This window comes from Gambusia affinis, linkage group LG07, assembly GCF_019740435.1.
Source record: "Gambusia affinis linkage group LG07, SWU_Gaff_1.0, whole genome shotgun sequence".
In the NCBI taxonomy this organism is placed as follows: Eukaryota; Metazoa; Chordata; class Actinopteri; order Cyprinodontiformes; family Poeciliidae; genus Gambusia; species Gambusia affinis.
In genome coordinates, this window is record NC_057874.1 from 24653236 (window position 1) to 24673659 (window position 20424).

General features: G+C 35.1%; 1 protein-coding gene across 1 annotated transcript; it reads left to right on the top strand.

Moving 5' to 3' along the window:
• The first annotated feature begins 9452 nt into the window (after nucleotides 1-9452).
• Nucleotides 9453-20424, top strand: lactbl1b (lactamase, beta-like 1b). Its single transcript, XM_044122130.1, has 6 exons — nucleotides 9453-9566; nucleotides 11997-12103; nucleotides 12764-12921; nucleotides 17466-17713; nucleotides 18292-18397; nucleotides 18777-20424. Exons 1-6 carry the CDS (start codon nucleotides 9461-9463, stop codon nucleotides 19753-19755), a joined length of 1704 nt encoding a protein of 567 aa, XP_043978065.1. The 5' UTR covers nucleotides 9453-9460; the 3' UTR covers nucleotides 19756-20424.

Sequence of the window (20424 nt, forward strand, 5' to 3'; positions counted from 1 at the left end):
CATTTAGATTATTCGATACAGAAAAAGTCTTAGAAATAAAATATTGGATGTTTTTATCAAATAAACAAAAAAGTGAATAATATTCAAAGATGGATTACAGAGTGGCAAATAATTTTATTAGCAGCTCCAATCCGATACCATATAATTACCTATTGAACAAACAGGTAGTGATATGATAAAGTAATATGATAATAGATTGGAGCAAATTTAAAACTATAACAAATGGGGCCTTTCATTTGCATTACATACTCATAATACAAAATTAGTAAAGTTATTAATTAGTAGCAGGTTCTACAAGGGAGTGCAATTAGTGCTTGAGATAGTCACCAGACGTCTCCATGCCACTTGAGGGATAATCGTATGTAGACAATGAATGGTTGAAATGTGGATCTGAAAGAAATGTTTTTTTTACTATGAATACATCAGTTTTTTGTTCCTGTTTATTCTTTATTTAATCTAAGAGCTCAAGCGATCTCTTAAAATATTCAGTTAAAAAATGATTACATTTTTAGCACCTGATTTGGTTCTACAATCAAATCAGATGACTTACACAAAACAAAAAGCAACATAAAAAGTTCTCTGAAAACAATTAACTCAATACAGGGATTTTTGTATCTTGTGTTGCTATTTTAGGGCTGAATTTCAGCTGGTCACTGCTGACAGTTGGGAAAAAAGGCTTGAATTAACTCATAGCTTATCGTTTTAGCACTTGGATGAAAAACATATTTTCTCCATTTAATAACTGAGGTAGCTGTCCAAAAGTGTTCTTTTCTCTGTGGCAACACTAGGATGATAAAACATCCTAGTCGGCGTTTTTACCTGTTTGTAAGCAGCATTTAGCAGCAGGAGCAAGATTTTTCTAAACTCCTGGCATACTGAAGTGTTTGAGGAGGCATTGGCTTTGTGATGAATAACAATGGAGATTTAATTGGTTTAGAGCTCAAGAAATGTGAGGCAAAAAGCAATTGTATTTTGTGTTTCAGAGGATTAAATGAGAACATGAGCAATCCCACATATTAAGAGACAATCACATTCAAAACCATATCTCTGAGGCATGAAAAACACTCATTACCTTATGTTTCTTCAAGTCTTCGAACAGTGTAATAAAAACATGTCAACAGAGGACATTACTTTGTTTTACAATCTCCTTGACACTAACATAGAACTTTTCACACCAAGTTATTTAAAATATTTATAAGATATAAAATATAAAACCTCATATGAAAATGTAATTCCCAAAGAAGTTTGTTCTTATTTTTTAGCACAAATAATAAGCAATTGCTCTCACTATAAGAGTTTAAAAATATTCAGTTAAGACTTTTAAAGGGCCCATTTTTAAACTGTTATCAGAGGTTGTTGGTAATATATTACTATACATAATTAAATATGTTTACGCTTCATTATCAAGATACATTTTTGATCTTGAAACAAAGATATCTAAAAAGCCAATCTAGTCCTGAGATTTAATTTCCCTCAATCCAAACAGTAAATAATTAATCATAAAATTAAAGAACACCTTCCACAAGCAATAGATTTCATTTTATGATTTTACAAACTTTGGCATTTTAAGCAGTGGAGCTGTTTCATGTCTTGTAGGCTTGGTGTGTCTGAAAAAGTTTTCTGGACAAGGATCACTCAAAAATCACCACCTGTTAATCTACTGGGAGTTTTTGATGACTTGCTATTTAGGTCAACTTTTAAAAAAAACAAGAACAATCCTTATAATGGAAAGATAGAAATAAAAACTTAGAATTTCCACAGTTTCTTTTTGATCAAAATTATATATTTTGATTTTAAGAATAATACTGATTCATGCAGTTAGTCAGATAACCATATTAATTTCCTAAAAAACAAAAAACAAACCCTATACAAAGTTAAATCATTATAATGCAGCTGAATGTGGATTAATCAACACTTTTTTAAGCTGCAATTGCAATTATGTTTTATGTATTTTTGGAAAATACTTGGTTTATGACTGGAGGATTTCTGTCTGGCACTTATTTTAGTAAAAAAAAAAAAAAAAAAGAAAAGCAGCTACACAGTAAAATTCTTCTAATCACTGTTTTGCTTAGCTGGAACCTACACCCTGTTCTCATTTCCTCCCATTTTTGTTTTTGTGTTCTGTGATTCATATTTCTCAATATCCAACTCAAACAAGCTGTATTTTAAACAAATTATATATATATATGATGCTTTGCAGATTTCATTAGCATTCAAATGTTGCCGACAACGATTGATTTTTTTTTTAACCAGGTACTTAAGATGAATTGCAGTTCAATACTTTGACAAAAAACTAACCAAGCTCTAAATTGAATGGACCGTTTCATGATTGATTTTAAAATTTAGTGTCTTTTCAGCACAGCTAGTCTCAGATGAAATCTAAATGCTTTCAGAATTGCATGTTAGTAAAGGTGAAGTCATTCTCTTTAGGAATAATTAACTTTCATCCACATCACCTTTCTTTAAAACAGAAATGTCTGGTCTTACTGATGAATAATCAGTTCAAAGGCATTTGAATGCCACACACATCAAAAAACATCAGTTTCTTGATGTATTTCTGACCTTTATACTTCATAACAGAAATGGTAATCTCAGCCGAAATGTCTTCTCAACATGCAGTTGGTGTTGTTTATCTCTTCACATTCCGTGTAACTTGTACCATAAATGGTTTGTCAACTACTGCAGCATTTGAGCGAAAACTATCTTTATACTAAAAGATAGACTTCAGTTGCAACTCAATTGAAGTCTAGCATTCATTCCTTTTTGGCATTAGTCTATTAGTGCATGCCATATCTTTAGTTATCCACTCTGTCTTGCAAAAGATCTCCAAACAAATTAGATTTGTGAATAAAATTTTGTCCCCCGCCCTTTTGAAGTGACTCCACTAATTTTCTATCACATTTATGTCTGAACGTTAGCCATTTCAAAATGAATTGTCTTGATATGAAGGAATATTTACTGTTGTGCTTCCCAAGATTTGTAAATTTTTTCATCACATAGCACCTTTTAAAATTATGTAAATCTGTGGTTCTCAAATGGTAAAAAAAAAAAAAAGATAACCAAAGAGATGACATACATAATCTCAGTAGGGCATCAGATTATTTTAAGAAAGAAGTGCAGGAGAATATTTTGAAGGCCACCGCTGAAACTTACAGGATGACATTTGGCACACATTATCTTCAAAGTGCTTTTGTGAATTCAAAAAAAGAGCCAGGGTGTGTTATGTGTCACTGTGTTCAGCAACAAAACCATCCTATCTGCAACTGCATGATTTAAAAACAACACGCAGCCTAATTAAGAGATAAAAAAAGGTTATTTTTTTGTCATAGTATTAGAAAATGCAGCAATCTCAGACTGTTTGGCTTGCTATTTTGGCAAATAGATGAGGTAATGCAATCAAATAAATAATATTGCAAAAGACAACATACAAAATGATGCAAAAGCATTGTGGCTAGTTTGCTCATTTATACCAAACAGGAATAAGAGCTTGCAAGCTTGTGCTGCTGGAGCTGATGAATGAACTGTTTTTGCCTTTCAACAAACAGCTTCTCCCTTTTCAAGATGGGCAAGGCCGGGAGTAAAGTTCTACAGCAAACCTCGCTGGATGGGGTTCAAACACAGGTAAAAACCAACACTAAATGAACTTCATGTCCACACAAATCCATACAATCCTCCACACAAACAGATGTAGAACTTAAGTGGTAAATGCACTTACTCTACATTAAGGTAAAAACACATTAAACCTCTGCAATGATTAGTGCTCTGGTAGTTGGAAGTGAGATCATGTTTTGGTAAAATGGGCCAGATGCTGTGCAGATTACACAACCAGGATCAGAGTGCTTATTTTCACACATCCTGCATCGCACCAAGTCACTTAATAACCAACAACCAAGTGAGTGGGCACTGGACCAACTATTTCAGGCATTAAAGATTCTGTTATTTAGTAAACCAAAAAAATGGTCACTGGTTGAACATAGGTGTCTTAGGTTCTGGTAGCAAATGGCTACAAATAGCAATTAGTTATTTCAATGAAAAGCAGCCTTTTAGAGGTCAGCAAAGGGCTGGTCCAACCCTCCAAACGGCGTAATTGGGTTTTGGGGCCCTCTATTTCTACTAATAATGTGGATTACTGCAATCAACAGTCAGACAATTACATCATTTGCGCACCTGCTATACACTCATTATATCTCTGATAGTGCTGTTTACATTGTATCATATGTGTATCCTAGTGGTACCACAAGTAACAAAAAAATTGTATACAATGCATTTACAGTAACAAATATTATCTGGTTTATCATCTTTGGCTCCAAAAAACTGCAACAGCAATGTTGAAAAATAATGTTCAGTGCAAGTACAGCAGACAACAGGAGCATCTACATACTTTAGATCAACATTAGATTATTTTTCTTCTTTTGTTCTTTTCTTTGGCTTGTAATTATGTTTGTATTTCCTTTTAATTATTGTAAAGCACTTTGTATTGCCTTGTTGCTGAAAATGTGCTGTATAAATACAATTACCTTTACCTTTACGAATAAAACTTGGAAACATAAAAGTAGAATTATACAAAATAAGACTAAACTAAAACAATAAAATAACAAGGAAATACTGAAATAAAGTAAATGAGCAATTACAATTACTCTTTAAGCACTGCTCCTATGTTGGCCTAACCATCCTGTCTCCTGGTTGCCAGTTTTGAGGACTTGTAGAAAAATAATTTGCCGTAAAAAAAAAAAAAGAAAAAGCATCCATAATTCTTGAATACTTCAGCGAGCTCCACTTGACTTTTTTTCCCCCATTGACTAACTGTCTCCAGGCATAGTGACAGTGAAAACTTTAATCATCATGCCTTTTAGAGATGGAAAAGTTTTCCTTAAAAGCAAGTGGTCCTCTGATTTTCTGTTAACTTATTCATTTTGCATTTGGCAGAGGTATGGCAAAGCATGGTGTAAAGCTGCAACAGCGCCTCCACATTATACTACGGTGGTCACAGAATATGGTGTCTCACCTGTCAGGCATTGGGCTAATTCTGAGCCGCCAAAAAAATTATATATCACATATAACTTATAAGTTATAAAATAATGTTTATTTTAGCCACATAAATGATCATATTCAGTAGCAAACATATCTCCAAATGGAGCACAGCTGACTCGTCCATTTATTATCTGGCCTCATGTAAAAGCATTTTGCTAGCAAATGTCAAACTTTGTGAAATTTTAATTATTATCAAACATCAAAACGCTGTTTTGAAACCTAAAAACCCCCAGAAATATATGGGGTCAACCATGAGTATCAATTCATTTAAAGTTAAAACTCAGTTTCACATAAATACAAACACGCTAGCATAAATGTTTGGCTGTTAAACTGGGCCGTTCAAGGTCGCAGTCAAGCTAATTGGCTATTAGCAGCTCACAAGCACTTTTGATAAACATTAGATTACCAAGAGACATACAAACCTGTCTTTATCTAGGCTTTCTTATCTCCTTCCTCTTCCTCCATCTATTCTCTGTCCCTGAAGGATATACTCCTTTTTGTGAGATCATTTTGCCTACTTATTTTCCACCGGTGCTTTGCATAGTAGCTCATATTACTGGTGAAGCGTGACCTACTGCGACCACAAGAGGGCCCCCAAGACCAATTTCTTCTTCTTTTGTATTATGGCGGATCGCAAGGAACTTAAGGTGCATTTCGCCACCTACTGTAGATGAATGTGTAACAACACTACCTTCAATTCTATTACCAGTTTCCTTTTCCTTTTTGCGTTTTTATAGATTTTTTTCTACATGATCAAATATATATTGTTATAAAAAATCCAATCTTTATAATTAAATTAAGTGTTTCTGTTTATATAATTACATATATAAAAAGTCAGGTACCAAGGTCCGTAGTACTGTTACAGAGGTTATCAAGTCCTCATTTATTTTATGAAACCCATATGCTACAAGGGGATGCCTTTTAATAAATATTACATTGTAACAGTGGGTTTTTTTCATATTTTGCCACATTACAAATACAAACTCTAAATTCTTTTCTTTTTTTTCAGATTTTATGTGATATAACAAGAAAAAGTACCACATTACTGCGCAGTGTTTGGAAAATTATGCCTTTTTTGACAAGTTTTTTTTGTGCACCATTAACACAATGTACTCACCACTTCACACTGATTGCCCTGAATAAAAGTGCAACCAATTACCTTAAAAAGTCAAATATAAATCCAATGACATGTGATTTAACATCTTAACATCAATTATTTTTAGTAAATGGCCAAAAGGTTTATTAAAGAACTATAGAGAAACAACCTCATACTGAATGTATATAACAGACAGGCCAGGGATAAAGGCGTGGAAAAATTTAAAGCAAGGCTGGGTTTAGTTGACCTTAGTTTATTTTATTTTGCACAATTAAAATACAAATTAAAGATATTAAGAAGACACAATAATGATGCAGGAGGAGGGCGAAGTCCAATGGACTTATATAAAACCTCCATCCGAATAGTATAGAAAATATAACATAGTCCAAGAATACAATCCTTCATTGGAAATACTGTCATATAGAAAAAAACCTTCATAAAAACACATCTATAGAGTATTATTAGAAATTTAAATAAAATAAGTAACAAAAAAAAATTTTAAATCACAATTATTTTATTAGCTAATTTACAGAAAGGTAATAAAACAGAATCACACACTTTCAGCATCTTGAGGAGCAGTGTTCAGTCTATCAGAGTACCACACAACTCCAAATCCAACTCCCATCTGCATTAACCTACAGTTCTGGCAAACAGAACAATCATTAAAAAATCATCATCAAACACCAAGATAACTTTGGATGCACAGCTCAGTTGAGATAATCTGTTTGTTGTGGACACTTTAAACATGACCTTTATTGAAGGGAGTCAAGAGGAAAGTCTTTTAAAAAGAAGCTTAGAAACTCTAGTTTAAATTTTGCAATACATATTGTGGAATAGGGTGCTTTGGTTAGTTCAGACAAAAACTAAATCTCTACAGCTACACCGTTTTGTTTTTGAATAGAGAAAAACTCCACAACAAATCGGCCCCCTTTCCCCCTTCCAAAAAACAACAAACAGTGATACAAGGTACTGATGTGGAAGAAAGCCTGCTAGATGCTGCATAAAATATGAGACTGGAGCAGAGTTTTACCTTCCCCAAGCAATGGTCTTGTCAAAGTCCAAACCTAAATCTAACTGAAAATCTACAGCAAGTTTTGATTATAGTTTCCAAACCATCCAACTGTGTCTAAGTTTGAGTAATTTTGCAAAGAAAAATAACCAACGAGTCTCTAGATATGCAAAGCTGTTAAAGACTCCCTAAAGAACTTACAGCTGGAGGTGTTAAATGTATTTGGGTTGGTTACAATGTACATGCATTCCCCATTTGTAAGCGTTTTAATTGTAAAAATTACAAAAAGAACATAAATAACAACAAAAAAGTACCTTTGTATACATTTCCTTTCACCATACAGCAATACTCTATTTTATGCTGGACTAAAACATTAATTATAAATAAAACACATAAATAGTTTTAGTTGTCATATGGAGAAAAACATTTTTCATGTATGGATACATTTACAGGGCACAGCATGTGAAATACAAACACAGATTTATGGTGACCTGTCAATTTTCATTGAGGTAGCATTAGGTAAATGAATTTCCACTCCATGTTGGCTCCCCAGTCAATATTTATTGCTGGGGTGTTTCGGGAAGTTGACTTTCTCCGGGTAAATCAGATAGTGTGACTGATGAAAGACTGGTCTCTGGAACTGGACTGAAACCAAAACAAGGCCATCTGGCATCAGCCTCATAAATGATTTACAAATATTTAATGGCAATAGTTCATTCCATAAGAGGTCAAAATGTGAACAGTATTACAAACATAACAGCAGTCTGAATGAATGTTTTGTTGCAGCTTAGATGAAGAGCACCAAACAGACTGTTGTCACATTAAGGTTCTTGAACTATCAGTTCTTAAATCCCTACAGTGCAATTAATCATACCTCTCTTATCCAAATAAAGTTGGAGAAAGTTTAGTTACATTGAGTTTCTCAGCACAAAGCAAGTAAAGCAAGTAAACTATGATCATTTAGCGAGAACAGGATAGGTCTTGGAATACCATTATATTTTAAAATACCTAAACAAGGAAATATTTATAATTTGCTCTATCTGAAAACTTTGGTATTATTTAAAATTTTTAGTGCACAAATAAATGCACAAATAAATTGTTGCACATTATCCAAAGTGCATTTATGGATATGAAAAAAACATCTTACTAAAAATAAGGTGTATGCACATTAGTGCACGTCTTGGTCTTATTAAGGCTGCAAATAAAAAGTAAACAGCAAATAAAATTATTTATAGGCTACTCAATTTTTTTCCTGAAAGTGTTCTCCCACAGATGGCATAAAGCAACGAAAAAATTAAATTAAGTAATGAATCATAATCAATTGAAACCCATCACAGATATATCATAATATTACAATGGAAAATCAAACCATAACATGCTATTAGAATGTTGTAGCAGCGGTAGAGTCTGCATGGTAGTTACAGCCTTCAGTGACAGCCTTTAAGAATTAAAGCACATGTTTTCTTTAGTCATTATCTGAATTCCCTCTAGGTTCCCAAATTGCATAATCCATCTGACCTCAATTTGTTGAACCCAAGTGATTGTACTTTTCAGAATATGCTTCAGCAAACAGGCTCATCCTGACACTCCATCAAAACTCACGCTGGCCTGAGTGGTTGCCATCTCAGCTGAAGTTTCTGCTGGGTTCCACAAGGCAAAGCTTGACTAGAGTGAATTGATTCATGGGGATTAGAGATTAAGACTTCCCCGGCCGCTTTGGTGGAGTAAATCTGGGGATTATGATGTCAACAGCCTATGGACGTTAGAGAGGAAATTGAATTGTGAGGAACGGCAGCGGCTATGGTGCAGGATTACAGCGTAGTTAGTAAAAATCAGAGATGAGAGTCCATGTCTGTGCCTTTCTCCTGTTCAGCAAAACCTCCATGGGAAACTATTTACTGCCTTCGGACAGTAGAAATTGTGAACATGACAGGGATGACTGAGTGAATATTTCTGATGTTATTTGAGGGTTAAGACGATTTCTCTCTGTGGTAATCCTGCTCTGGTCTGGCCTTTGAAGCATCAGGTGGTGAGTACTACTAAGTCTAACAGGAACTACTTTCATTTAACAGTCTGACAAGAATATCTGACAAGTTTTACACCTGAATCCTCAGAGAGCAAAGCAACTTGTTGAAGGCTAACACTGCAGATAGATAAAGTTCTGTTAATGGCTGAAGATAAAAAATGTTACATTTAGAGCTAACGTGTTATTCTGTGTTTGCTTTTTCTTTCTGTTCTGTAAGACAACTCCAGTTGTGGCTACTCCTCCCACTCCTTCAGCAGCTCCCAGTGTTACATTCGAAGGACTCTCTAAAACCAAGAAGATGAAGGTGAAGTTGGCCCATTTGGGTTTGGTCTTCTTCCTCCTCCTGTCTCTAGTGATGACAGGCTGTTTCCTTTGGCAATATCAGCTGCCAAAACTTAAGCCAGGTGAGAGCTACAGTCATGGTGTTAGGTAATGAGTATTTAATGTGAAACTTTGTTCACTCAAATATTTGTCATTAATGTTTTAAAGTGGATCAGCTTTATACTGAATGCATTCTAAATGGATTGTTAGGATTTTTATCACTTTTTACGATACTTTAAAAGGTTTTTAACAAGTTACATAGGACTTCACAAGTTTAAGATTTATATTACTAGGTTACATGCATATAGTGGTATTTATTATTAAAAGGGTGTTGGAGGATATTAGTTTCCTGCAATGTTGTTCACTTTTTGTTTCAGTTACTTGCTAAATTATTAACTGATGTTAATTTATGATGTTTCGTAAAGCAATAAAGCAACCATACAGCTTGACTTATTATTGTTTGATTTGTTAACAACAATTAGTAATGCATTATTAAGTTACTCTGTATTTAAACTGAAATAAAGCATAAATTTACCTCACATTGTTTAGTGATACACTTACTTTTGTAAGGTTAAACCTCTAAACTACTCATGAGTTTTGAAGTTTTTTACTTTTGTTTTAGTTTTCTGGCTCAAACTAAAATTTAAAGAATGTTCTATAATTATGTGTTGAAACTTTGCTAAGCAACATTTTGATGTGAAATTCCTCAGACGTCATGAAGCCAATTTTCATTCTTGACCTTGAAAGGCCACCCCTTATATATTCTTTTGAAAATATGTTATTTGTAGACCTGTGCTATGCCACAAGGTCTGAAACGTACAATATCTTTTGCTTTTTATTATCTATCTTTTGTGAGTCCTTGATTGAAAGATAGACTGTGAAACTGGCGTTAAATGTCAGGATATCTACATTCTTTAAAAGTAGAAAAGTGGATGGCAGCATTTTAAACAAAGGCAGAAACTGGAACATGTAAACAACTTGCAGACAATCAGATTTCAAAAAGGTAAAGGTTTATCTATAAAGACATGAAGTCAGAAAACATTGTAAAGTTTACTTATTATTTGCTTCTAAATGCACAAACACTTGATGGGGTAGGTCTGTGATTTTAATACATTTGCTTTTCTTTAGTTGGAATGATAAAAGATGAGACTTTTTATTTCTCTTATCAGCAGTTGACATGCAAGCATTTTACTTATTATCAGTTCTTTTCTTAAAATCATTCTCAAAAATCTATGTGAAACTGGCTTAGTTTATTAACAGAGCTGCAAAGCAGAACTAACAAAGGTTATCCACTTAACTCAATAAATCAAACAAACATTCTCAAGTTGTTTCTTTTATTTGCAATTCCATCTATAATTTTGTTGTTCATCTAAATGTATCTGTTGATGTATCAGTTGATAATTAATAGAAACAAATCTATAAAAAAAAATCTGTAAAAAGAAATCTCGAAAACTCTGTAAAAAGGCTGGATTTCTAAGTCAAAATGCTCAAGATTTAGCATTTCTGATTTTCATTTTTCATTTTATTTTGAAAGTTTAAGTAAACATGAAAACTTTAGTTTATACAGCATTGCTTTTTATGTCTTTGTTTCTAATAGGTCTAAGAGTACATAGTTTATAAGAATTAGTTTTTTAATGTATAAAAAAAATAACCATAACAAATTAACTTCTTATTTCAAGTGAAAATAACCATAAACACATGTTATTAAAATATGTTCATATTCTAAACTATGCAAGATTAGTGCCATCAGTGAAATTGTGCACAGTTTATAGCCTGATAATAGTCTAATATTTCACATAAAGGTTTTAAATCACTTTGAATACAACAATTATCAAAGCTGTACATTTTGTGAAGACCAAATAAAAAGTTAAAAATTGAGATATGCAGTAAATAATTAATCGTTAAGAATGTATTTTAATTTACACAACATCTAAATATGTAAATACTAAAGCTGTTGCACTTCATTTTTGATATTATGTCACCTTGTCAGGCCCGAAGCCATGCATCTCTTCAACAAAAGTATAAAAACACAAAAATACCCTATTTTTTAACGTATTGTCACGTGAATGTATAAGATTAGAAATCTCACTAAAAGAAAGCACTGGCTTACACTGGAAGATGACTATTTTTGTTCAAAAGCTTTATTTTCTTATTTTTTGAGATGTGAGTTTACAATATCAGATAGATAGCTGGCCTGAGGCTACAGTGATATATGCTGAATCATCAGTGTTAAGAGCAAAAGCAGGTCACACCGTCTTTCATCAGGGAGTTGCATAGAGCACATCATGTCTAAATGTACCTTGCAAGATCAAGAGGATTCGTCAGAAAGCAGAGATAATTAAATGAAACGCTCAGTCAGCCAATTAAACCCCATCATCTCCGCCATTGCGCCCTGGATACTATATTCTATCAAATATCAAGTGAGATTTACGTATAAAAAAAACTGTCTCCCAGTAGGCTTTATCTGACATTTATTTTTCCCTCTCTTTCCTCCTTTCTCATCCATCAATCAGATGAAGAGATGGGTCGTAATGCCAATTCAGAGATGATGTGTCCCCGCTTTCCTGAGCCTCTCCCTTTGGAGCATCCTATCCCCAGTCTCAAAGAAGCCCTGGAAAAGGTCAGAAAAGTTAACCACGCAAGGACAGTTTGCAGTTGCTTCGCCATCATGCTCAATCAAAAATGAGTAAACTGAGAGGCTGCATGGATAATCCTTCACACCAAATGTTTTATTCCACAGAAGGAGATTAAAGCAACAGCAAATGGAAAAAAAAATCAGTTCATTGGAGCAAAAGATTGCGTTGTGGGCTGCAGAAAGAGGCACTTTAACATCTGATGACAGAATAAAGTACATGCACATTAGTAATAAGGGCTTAACTGCATTAAGTAAAGGAGCAGACAAACATTATCATCACATTTGTCCTTGTGTATTAAATCTCAGCAGCCATTTAATATTTAAATTTGAATTGTACCTTTTCAGTCTGTAAGAATTGTTCGGAGAACAAAATTATGTGATTTTTATCATGCAACTGCAAAAATGACAACTGATTTTGGCAGTTCGGGTTGACCATGCAGATTCCTTTAACTTGAAATTTTCTTTTGTTTGACTTGTTCTTGAAATTCACTGTTCAAACCTGGAGGATTTATTCCTGTTTGTTTTTATCGAGCTTTTCCATGTCCCATTCACAACTCTGAAACGAAAAGGGCAAATTGATTTTCAGTCCAGATGTATATTCAATTATACTGTAAAATATTTAAAAATTGATTTTCTTTGTTACAGGTGGATGTTTTGTTTCGCCAAAGCATCAATCCCATCAGCCTTCCTGCTCTTTCTGCCATTGTGATCTTAAACGATACAGTTTTGTGGACTGGCAACTTTGGAAAGAGGAATGTCAGTGATCCTCTGTCAGGCCCACCCAGTGAATACACAATCTACAGGTTGGTCCTGCATGGAAACACAACTTACAATATTTTTACTTTTAAGAACCACATTTGTTTGTTAAATGCATATTGTGTATACTTGTGTTTAGATGATTGCTCTAAATACTGACATTTCACTTGTCAGTAATCCTTCCTATTTTAATGGCCAATAGGGCTAATTAAAGAGCATTAAGTCCAAAACATAAATATAAATTAACCACACTTTAAGAAGTAATTAAAATAAAATGTGTTTATAATAGCAGAACAAACAATTGATTCAATTTGCAGTTCAATTAAAAGGTGCCTGAGGGTGCTGACTAGTCAATAAAATAACAAAACATATGTCACATCTAATTAAAAAAATAAGTTTAAATCTCACTTAACAGAAAAGTAAAAGTACATCTGTTTTTTTTTTTTGTTTGTTTGTTTTTTTGTTTGTTATGATCTGCACCACAGTCATCTCTTTAAAATACACAGAAAAATGTCCTCTTGTGTTTGTCCCAGATGAGTTGCTCCCTCTCCAGAGCAATCAATGTCCATTATTCAAGCAGCAAAGAAGTGATCCACCCACAGCTACCCCACACGGCAATTCAGCATGTCCATTCAGGTCTCTTTGTAGTGCAACCGTATTGGTTTCTATTGTGTTAACAAAACTCTGACAGGCACAATGGTTGATAAGAACTGTAATTTGGAAGCTGAGTCAGTGGCTAAGGCCATTCCTGAGCAAGTCTTACACAACACTGTCCTGACAAAGGGCCATGGCTTGGTCTGCAGTGATAATTGTTTAGGTGTTATGTTTATCTTCCAGCAGCGTTTTTATTAACATGTCTTCCTTATAAAGACATAGATGTCTTCACTGACATGGCATTGAGTGACTAGAGTATGTAGAATAGAGCAATGCTCTATCTAATTGTTTTATGCTGCTGCAAACTGTCAGTCAAATTGTGTATCATGGCAACATAATATGTTCATACTATTTCAAAATTTCTTTGATTAGAACGTTTAAGAGTTGAAACTTAAATCAGAACCACTATCAACACATTGCTTCTGTTCTGTATGTAGATTGACAGAACAGATTCCTTTTATATTTTGTGCTTCCCTGAGATGAGTAAACTCTATCTCTAGGGTTAAGTATGGCCATCACTTGGAAGAAGTTAATTATCATTAACTAAAAGAATGAGTTTCTGTTCTTCTGGTAGTGATCCACATCTCAAAATGGATGACAAAATGAACCAAAAATCCAGAGCTTTTCTTTTTTGCTCTACTCTTTTGTCACCATGACAGCTCAGAGTAATGCCCAGATTGCAGCAGAAGAGGCCCCAATTTGTCTTTTCATCTCCCCGTCCTTACTGCCAAAGCCGTGAACAAGAAACCAAAATGTCTGAATACATCATGTTGAGGCACAGACATGGGAAGAGACGTTTCATTCAAAGAGAAATAAATAAATGCTGTTATTAAGAACTGATTAGTAAGTGCTCCAGATGAATAACTCTACGCATGAAATAAAAGCAAAATAAATGATGGGGAGCTTATTTTGTAAATGAAAGTTTATTTATTTATTTGTGTTTGCCAATTGTGGTGCCAAGGTAGTTATCCCTAAAGGAATTTGTTTCCCCAGCTTCAGAATGACGGGAGTTGTGTGGACACAATAGGCATTGCTTTCCCTTGTAAGAGGGGGAGTTAAGCTATGTTCATGTGTTCTTGTTTTGAAACGTGTAGCACTTCCAGGGTATTCATTGCCTCGACTGGGTTGTGTTGATATGGTTGTGAAGAAGGTCCTTTGATAAAACAGAGACAAGTCCCGTTTTCCAAAGATATTGCTTCTCTTTCAAGCCACAGCTTGCACTTTACACCCTTTTGCAGATGCATTGAAGTTTTCTCTTTAAAATCAGATTACAATAGAAGATGAAGGCCCCAATTTTTCTTCTCATCTCCCACTCCATACTGCCACAACTCGTGAACAAGAAACCAAAATATCTGAACACTCTGCACTCTGAGGGCAGGGAACACCCTTATCTAAACATAAGAACATAAAAAAAGAAAGAACCTGATATAAAAACAAGGCTAAAAAAAGTTCATGAAATATGTACAACAGCTTTACAAAATGAAAGCTCGGTTTAAAGCTTGCTTTAGGCCTGGCTGCAAAATTCTCCAATGGATGCTGAAGGTCATGTTTTGAAGATGCTAACAGAACAAGAGCATCTACAAATCAAAGATGAAAGCCTGATGTCCTCATACCAGACACTCCTCCTCTCCTTGACTTGAGATCCAGTACTTTGATTCCACAAACAGTAACAGAGACAAGGAACAGACCTGAAGGAGTCAAACTCATACTATCAACAAGCTCTGTGCCTTGAATGTGGATAAGGTGCTCGCTTGGATATGCGAGGATGAAAACAGTTATCATAATTATACATTTTTGGAAAGCATGAAAGACATTTTTGCTTTCAATGTATTTACAGGCATGGACAAAATTGTCAGTGGCTCTCTGTTGATGACCGAAAAACTCTCAAAGTTCACTTCAATAACTTAAACTGCACAAAAGTAATAACAAAACAAAATGACTGAAAATTAACACAATGGAAATCAAAACCTTTGAAATGTGGTTCAACAGAATCATTTTTTTAAAAAAATAAACTGCCATACATATTTGCATATCCTCATATCATCAAAAGCTAATAGTACTTTTTGTGTGCCCCTGACATTGGCACCAGTTTGGACACAAGAAATTGAGTACATCTTTTTAAGCATGAGAGTGGCGCTTTGAGCTAAAATCTAAAATTATGCTGTTTACATGCCTAGAATAAGCTCTTCCTCAAGCTGTCAGGATGATACAGATGTTTCCCTGGAGAGCTGGTTGGTTCTGTATACTTTATTTATTGTGTAGCATCGGTTATGTGATAAAAAGGGTTTCATAAAAAATCTCTTTTCCAACTGCAAAAGCACACAAACATAACTGAAGATGTGTGAAAAATGTGTTCAAACCTCTTAGGGAACAAATGAAGTACAACATCAAACAACTTCAGAAAGAAAACTTTTAAAATCAATACAGATGGAGCTGTTTATCCTGACAGAAAATCCCCATGCTAAAACCATTCTTCAGCATGACAACATGATAGTTTAATCCCTCACTCTTTGCCAGATCAATCCAATACCTTAAACTCTTCAGCTATTTTTCCAACGACTGTTTAAAAAAAAAACACAGTTCTAATCTAAATAACCCACAAACATGTAATAGTTTAATTAAAAAATGTACATGAAACAAGAACATTCTACAAGAAGTTGCTTTTATACTGTACAAAATGTTGCTGTTTCTGTTTAGAAACAGTAGTAGAGGAATGCTAAAGAGATTATTGATCCCCTCACACACTAAATTGGAGGACAATTTAAAGAGAAGGCTGACCTTCTGCACACTGGTCGTTGGCACAGATTGATTCAAACCAAAGCACAGCCCAGTGTGTGAAACGGGACCCAATCTTAAAACAAAACATGTAACATTTAAAAGTAGAAAAAGATTTATCAGTACACCTTCTGACTAAATGTATAGAAGTTCTCACTCATTCACACACTTTCCCGAAAGGACTGATGATCAGTTTAAAGAGTTTTCCACTAAACGCTGTGCTCTTTGTCACAGCTGGCGTTTTTGCTCTGTACATGGTTGCCTAGGCAATGCTTTTCTAAATGTAAAGTTACATCTACAAAAGTAAAGAGAAGCAGAAAAGACTGCAAGGAAAGAGCTGTTAAACATTTTAACGTTTTTTTTTTTATTTGAGTTTTGAGTAAACATTTGCTTTTATTACAATATTTAGTCTGTGTGTGGTTGTGAAGTCCCAAATATCATCAACAGTTTAGTTTCTGTTCTTTATTTAATACATTAATCTTCAGACAAGTTCATACAATATTACCATAACTTTTTTTTTATTCAGTACCAATAAAGACTAAGAAAACAAGTATGAGAAACATTTTGCAGTAAAAATGTAAAACATCCAGAAAGGGGAAATAAGCTGCAGCCAATGCAAAGAAGAAAACATTTAGGTGGATATGTTCCCTCTTCACTTGTATTTACATTGCTGATAAGAAATCTTATTTAAGTTATTTTACCTTTTTACTTGTAGAAATATGTAAAAGCTCAGTGTTGTTAGCTAATATATGGAGGTTATAATCTCAACAGAAAATATTTTAGACATAAAAATATAAGAAATGTGATTTACTGAGACACACTAAGTAAAGTAGACCAATAGAAGCACTCACCGCAAAACGTGTTAACCATTTTCTAAATGTGACATATAACACCACATTAATTATTGAACATGTTTTTAAAAAATTAAAAAGTGTTCAGAGTTTCAATGTATTACTCTTAGGAGACACTATATCAGTTCAATGTTTAGATTTTGCACATTATGTGTAGATGTTTCTCACATTTATACAGTCAGATCATTCAAGTACACGTGGCCTCAATTCAAAAACAGCGGAAAAAAATTTGAGTAAATATAATCAATGGATCAGTGATAAAAAGGGCTCTTCTACATTAGATTCACTATGTCGTCTTGTCTGTCTTTCAGAATTGCCAGCTTATCAAAGATATTCCCAACGCTGATGCTCTACAAACTGTGGGAGGATGGAAAGATTGCCTCCTTAGATGATCCACTGGAAAAATACGTAGAAAATTTCACTATAAAAAACCCCCTGGGGAAAACACGAGACTCTGAGTTAAAATATGTGACAGATGGCCTAATATTTCTAGACAGTGGAGAGGTACAAATTCGCTCATCCTCTGTCACCCTGCGCAGGATGGCAAGCCAGCTCTCAGGTTTGTGGATTCAGCAGGTTATAAAAAACAAAAACATCACAACAAGAAAACTGCTTTCATGTGAAACAAAACTGCCACTTGTGTATTTTCCAAATACCACTTTGCCATTTTTCAGCAATCATGCAGCTTCTTGTTCTTAAAAAGGCAGATTATAAGATGTTTTTCAGAAAATTAGAATTGCCCTGGTTATGCATGAAGAGTCACATTTTGGTCTTTTCAGTTTGTGATACTTCAGATAATTGAGTTAATCTGAAAAAAAAGATCAGGAAAACAAAAAAAAACTCAGAAGTAGCGCATGTCTCTGAGTATCGTTACATGCCTTAGTTTGCCATCAAGGAATCAGGAGTGAACATAATAATCATGTTCAGAGATCTATGGGGTTGTCTCATAACACTGAAGTGCTGTTTCAAGACAAGTGAAACAAACACTGCGCTGTAATAAGAGTGATTTCTGAAAATCACTGCAAGGAGATAGAAACCATGCCTTGTGCCTGGAAATTCATGTTTTTCTTTGCTACTATCAACCAGCAGTTTGGTTGCTTTCTTCAGTCCCATGCTGCTTTGTTTGTTCTGCTTCAGGTCTGCCCAGGAGGCTGAGGGCTACAAACTTACTCTGGAAAGGCAAAACGCAATCAGCAATCAATCTGTTACAAGATGATGTTCTTGTTGCAGATCCAGGAACCAAGTAAGGCTTGTTTCATTGTTCAGAGACATTGCTAACTCTTATGTCTCTGACCTGTGGTTCTAATTCACATACTAACACAAATTAATTCTTAAAATTTTAATTCTTTAATTTGTTGCACAGTGGATAAGTGCAGGGATACGTGTGAAAAGAAATTATTCAGTTTTTGTCAACAGAAAAAATATATCTCAGTTGGCCATGAATAAATCTCCATCTGGGAAACATATCTGAAACCACAACAAATCTACTTTGACATACCATGTCTAATAAGGCATAACACAACCCATTATGTGGATTTCATTTTTCTTCTACAGAAAGTGTTTAACTGCTTCTGTTCTTTTCAAAGCACTTCTAAATTTACTTGGTTTGCTTCCTTTGCTAGGTGTCACTACAGTAATCTCGCATTCTCTCTTCTCGCTCATGTGATGTCTGAAAGAGTGGTCGGAGTTGACTACCAACGATGGGTCACAGAAAACATCTTGGATCGATTAGGAATGGAAGACACCAGTTTTGAACTGACCCCGGGGTTACAGAGCCAGTTTGCTGTAGGAGTTTACTCAAACGGAAAACCTGCTCCTCTCTATGATCTCGGCTGGTACCGGCCTTCAGGTCAGATGTTCTCCACCCCTGCAGACATGGCCAAACTCGCCATGGTGCTGCTGGGGGCCTACCACCGAAAGCTGCTGGAGCCAGATTCTCTGAAGATCATGTTGAACCCACTCTTTAGGTGTGATAAGGATTACTTTGCAAACCGTACTGGGACCCCTTGGGAGGTGAATGACCTCATGGGCTACGAGATGTTGAGGAAAGATGGTGATCTGGACGGCTACTCTGCCACATTCTCCCTGGTTCCCAGGCTGAAGCTAGGCCTGGTAATCCTAATGGCGGGCAGCAGGCCTCAGAAGCAGGATGTGGTCACAAAGGCCTACAGCTACATTGTTCCAGCAATAGAGAAAGCCTTTAGGGAAGCCAAAAAGATTCTTGTTGCTTCCCCAAATCCAAAGCCTTACATTGGGTTTTTCACATACAGCAACATCACTTTCTATGAGATCAAAGTGGGACCGGATGGAGTTCTGATCATGCAGCAGTTTGGTCCTCAGATCGAAGAGCTGATTCCAGAGAAGTACAGGACAATAAAGCTCAACTACTTAGTTGAGCGGGTTTTCAGAGTTGTGTTTGATAAAGAGTACCCTTGTGTTTTGAGAGTGGGCAAGGCTTCAGTCTCATTGGAAGCCCAAGATGGCCAACTTTTTAACTTCTATGTCTTTAATAAGCAAGGTTTGTCCCCTGGCTTTGATGCACCAGGGCTAAACACATACAATGTGGTGCGAATAGCCCGCAGGCCAACCTTCACCAGCTGAGGAGCAGCAAGTGTTTTTGTGCGCTCTAGATGACGTGAAGAAAGGTATGCAACAGTGAAAGACTCACCTGAAATCAGAGGGGACGCCAGTAGTATCATTTTGAAAAGAACTCTTGAATGAAAACAGATAAGAAAGACAGGTACTTGGCACATTTTTTTTGGGTGATGTACATGAATGTCATCCTCACACAGGCCCTTTATCACACCTCTGAGCTAAATAGTCACTCTGCGGCAATTCAGTGCGTTTGCTCATCCTGCCTTCTTCTGTTAAGGTTTCTCTAGAGAAAACAGCAGAACAACACTTTCTGTGGTCAGTCATATAACAATTTATGTTCACTTCTTCAACCAGGATTATTGGTAAATAAGATATTTGGCACATCCATTTTCAAACTGTCTTGTTGGAACTGGTAAACATTTCCAAAGTTTTAAAACAACTTATTTACAGCTAGAAACAATGCAGTCTGATTTAACATACAGTACGTACAGAAAGTGCATAGGTGTGCAAAGGCTGCAGCTTCCTGTTATGTTGCAATACATAGCAACTTAATTCAATAATTTTACACAAGCAATATAAAATAACACTGCTTTCATATAGATAGAAGAGAATAAACTGACATTCAGTTAAAATTGGATGTTAATCCAAGGCTGGAGTTGACACTGCAGCACAGCA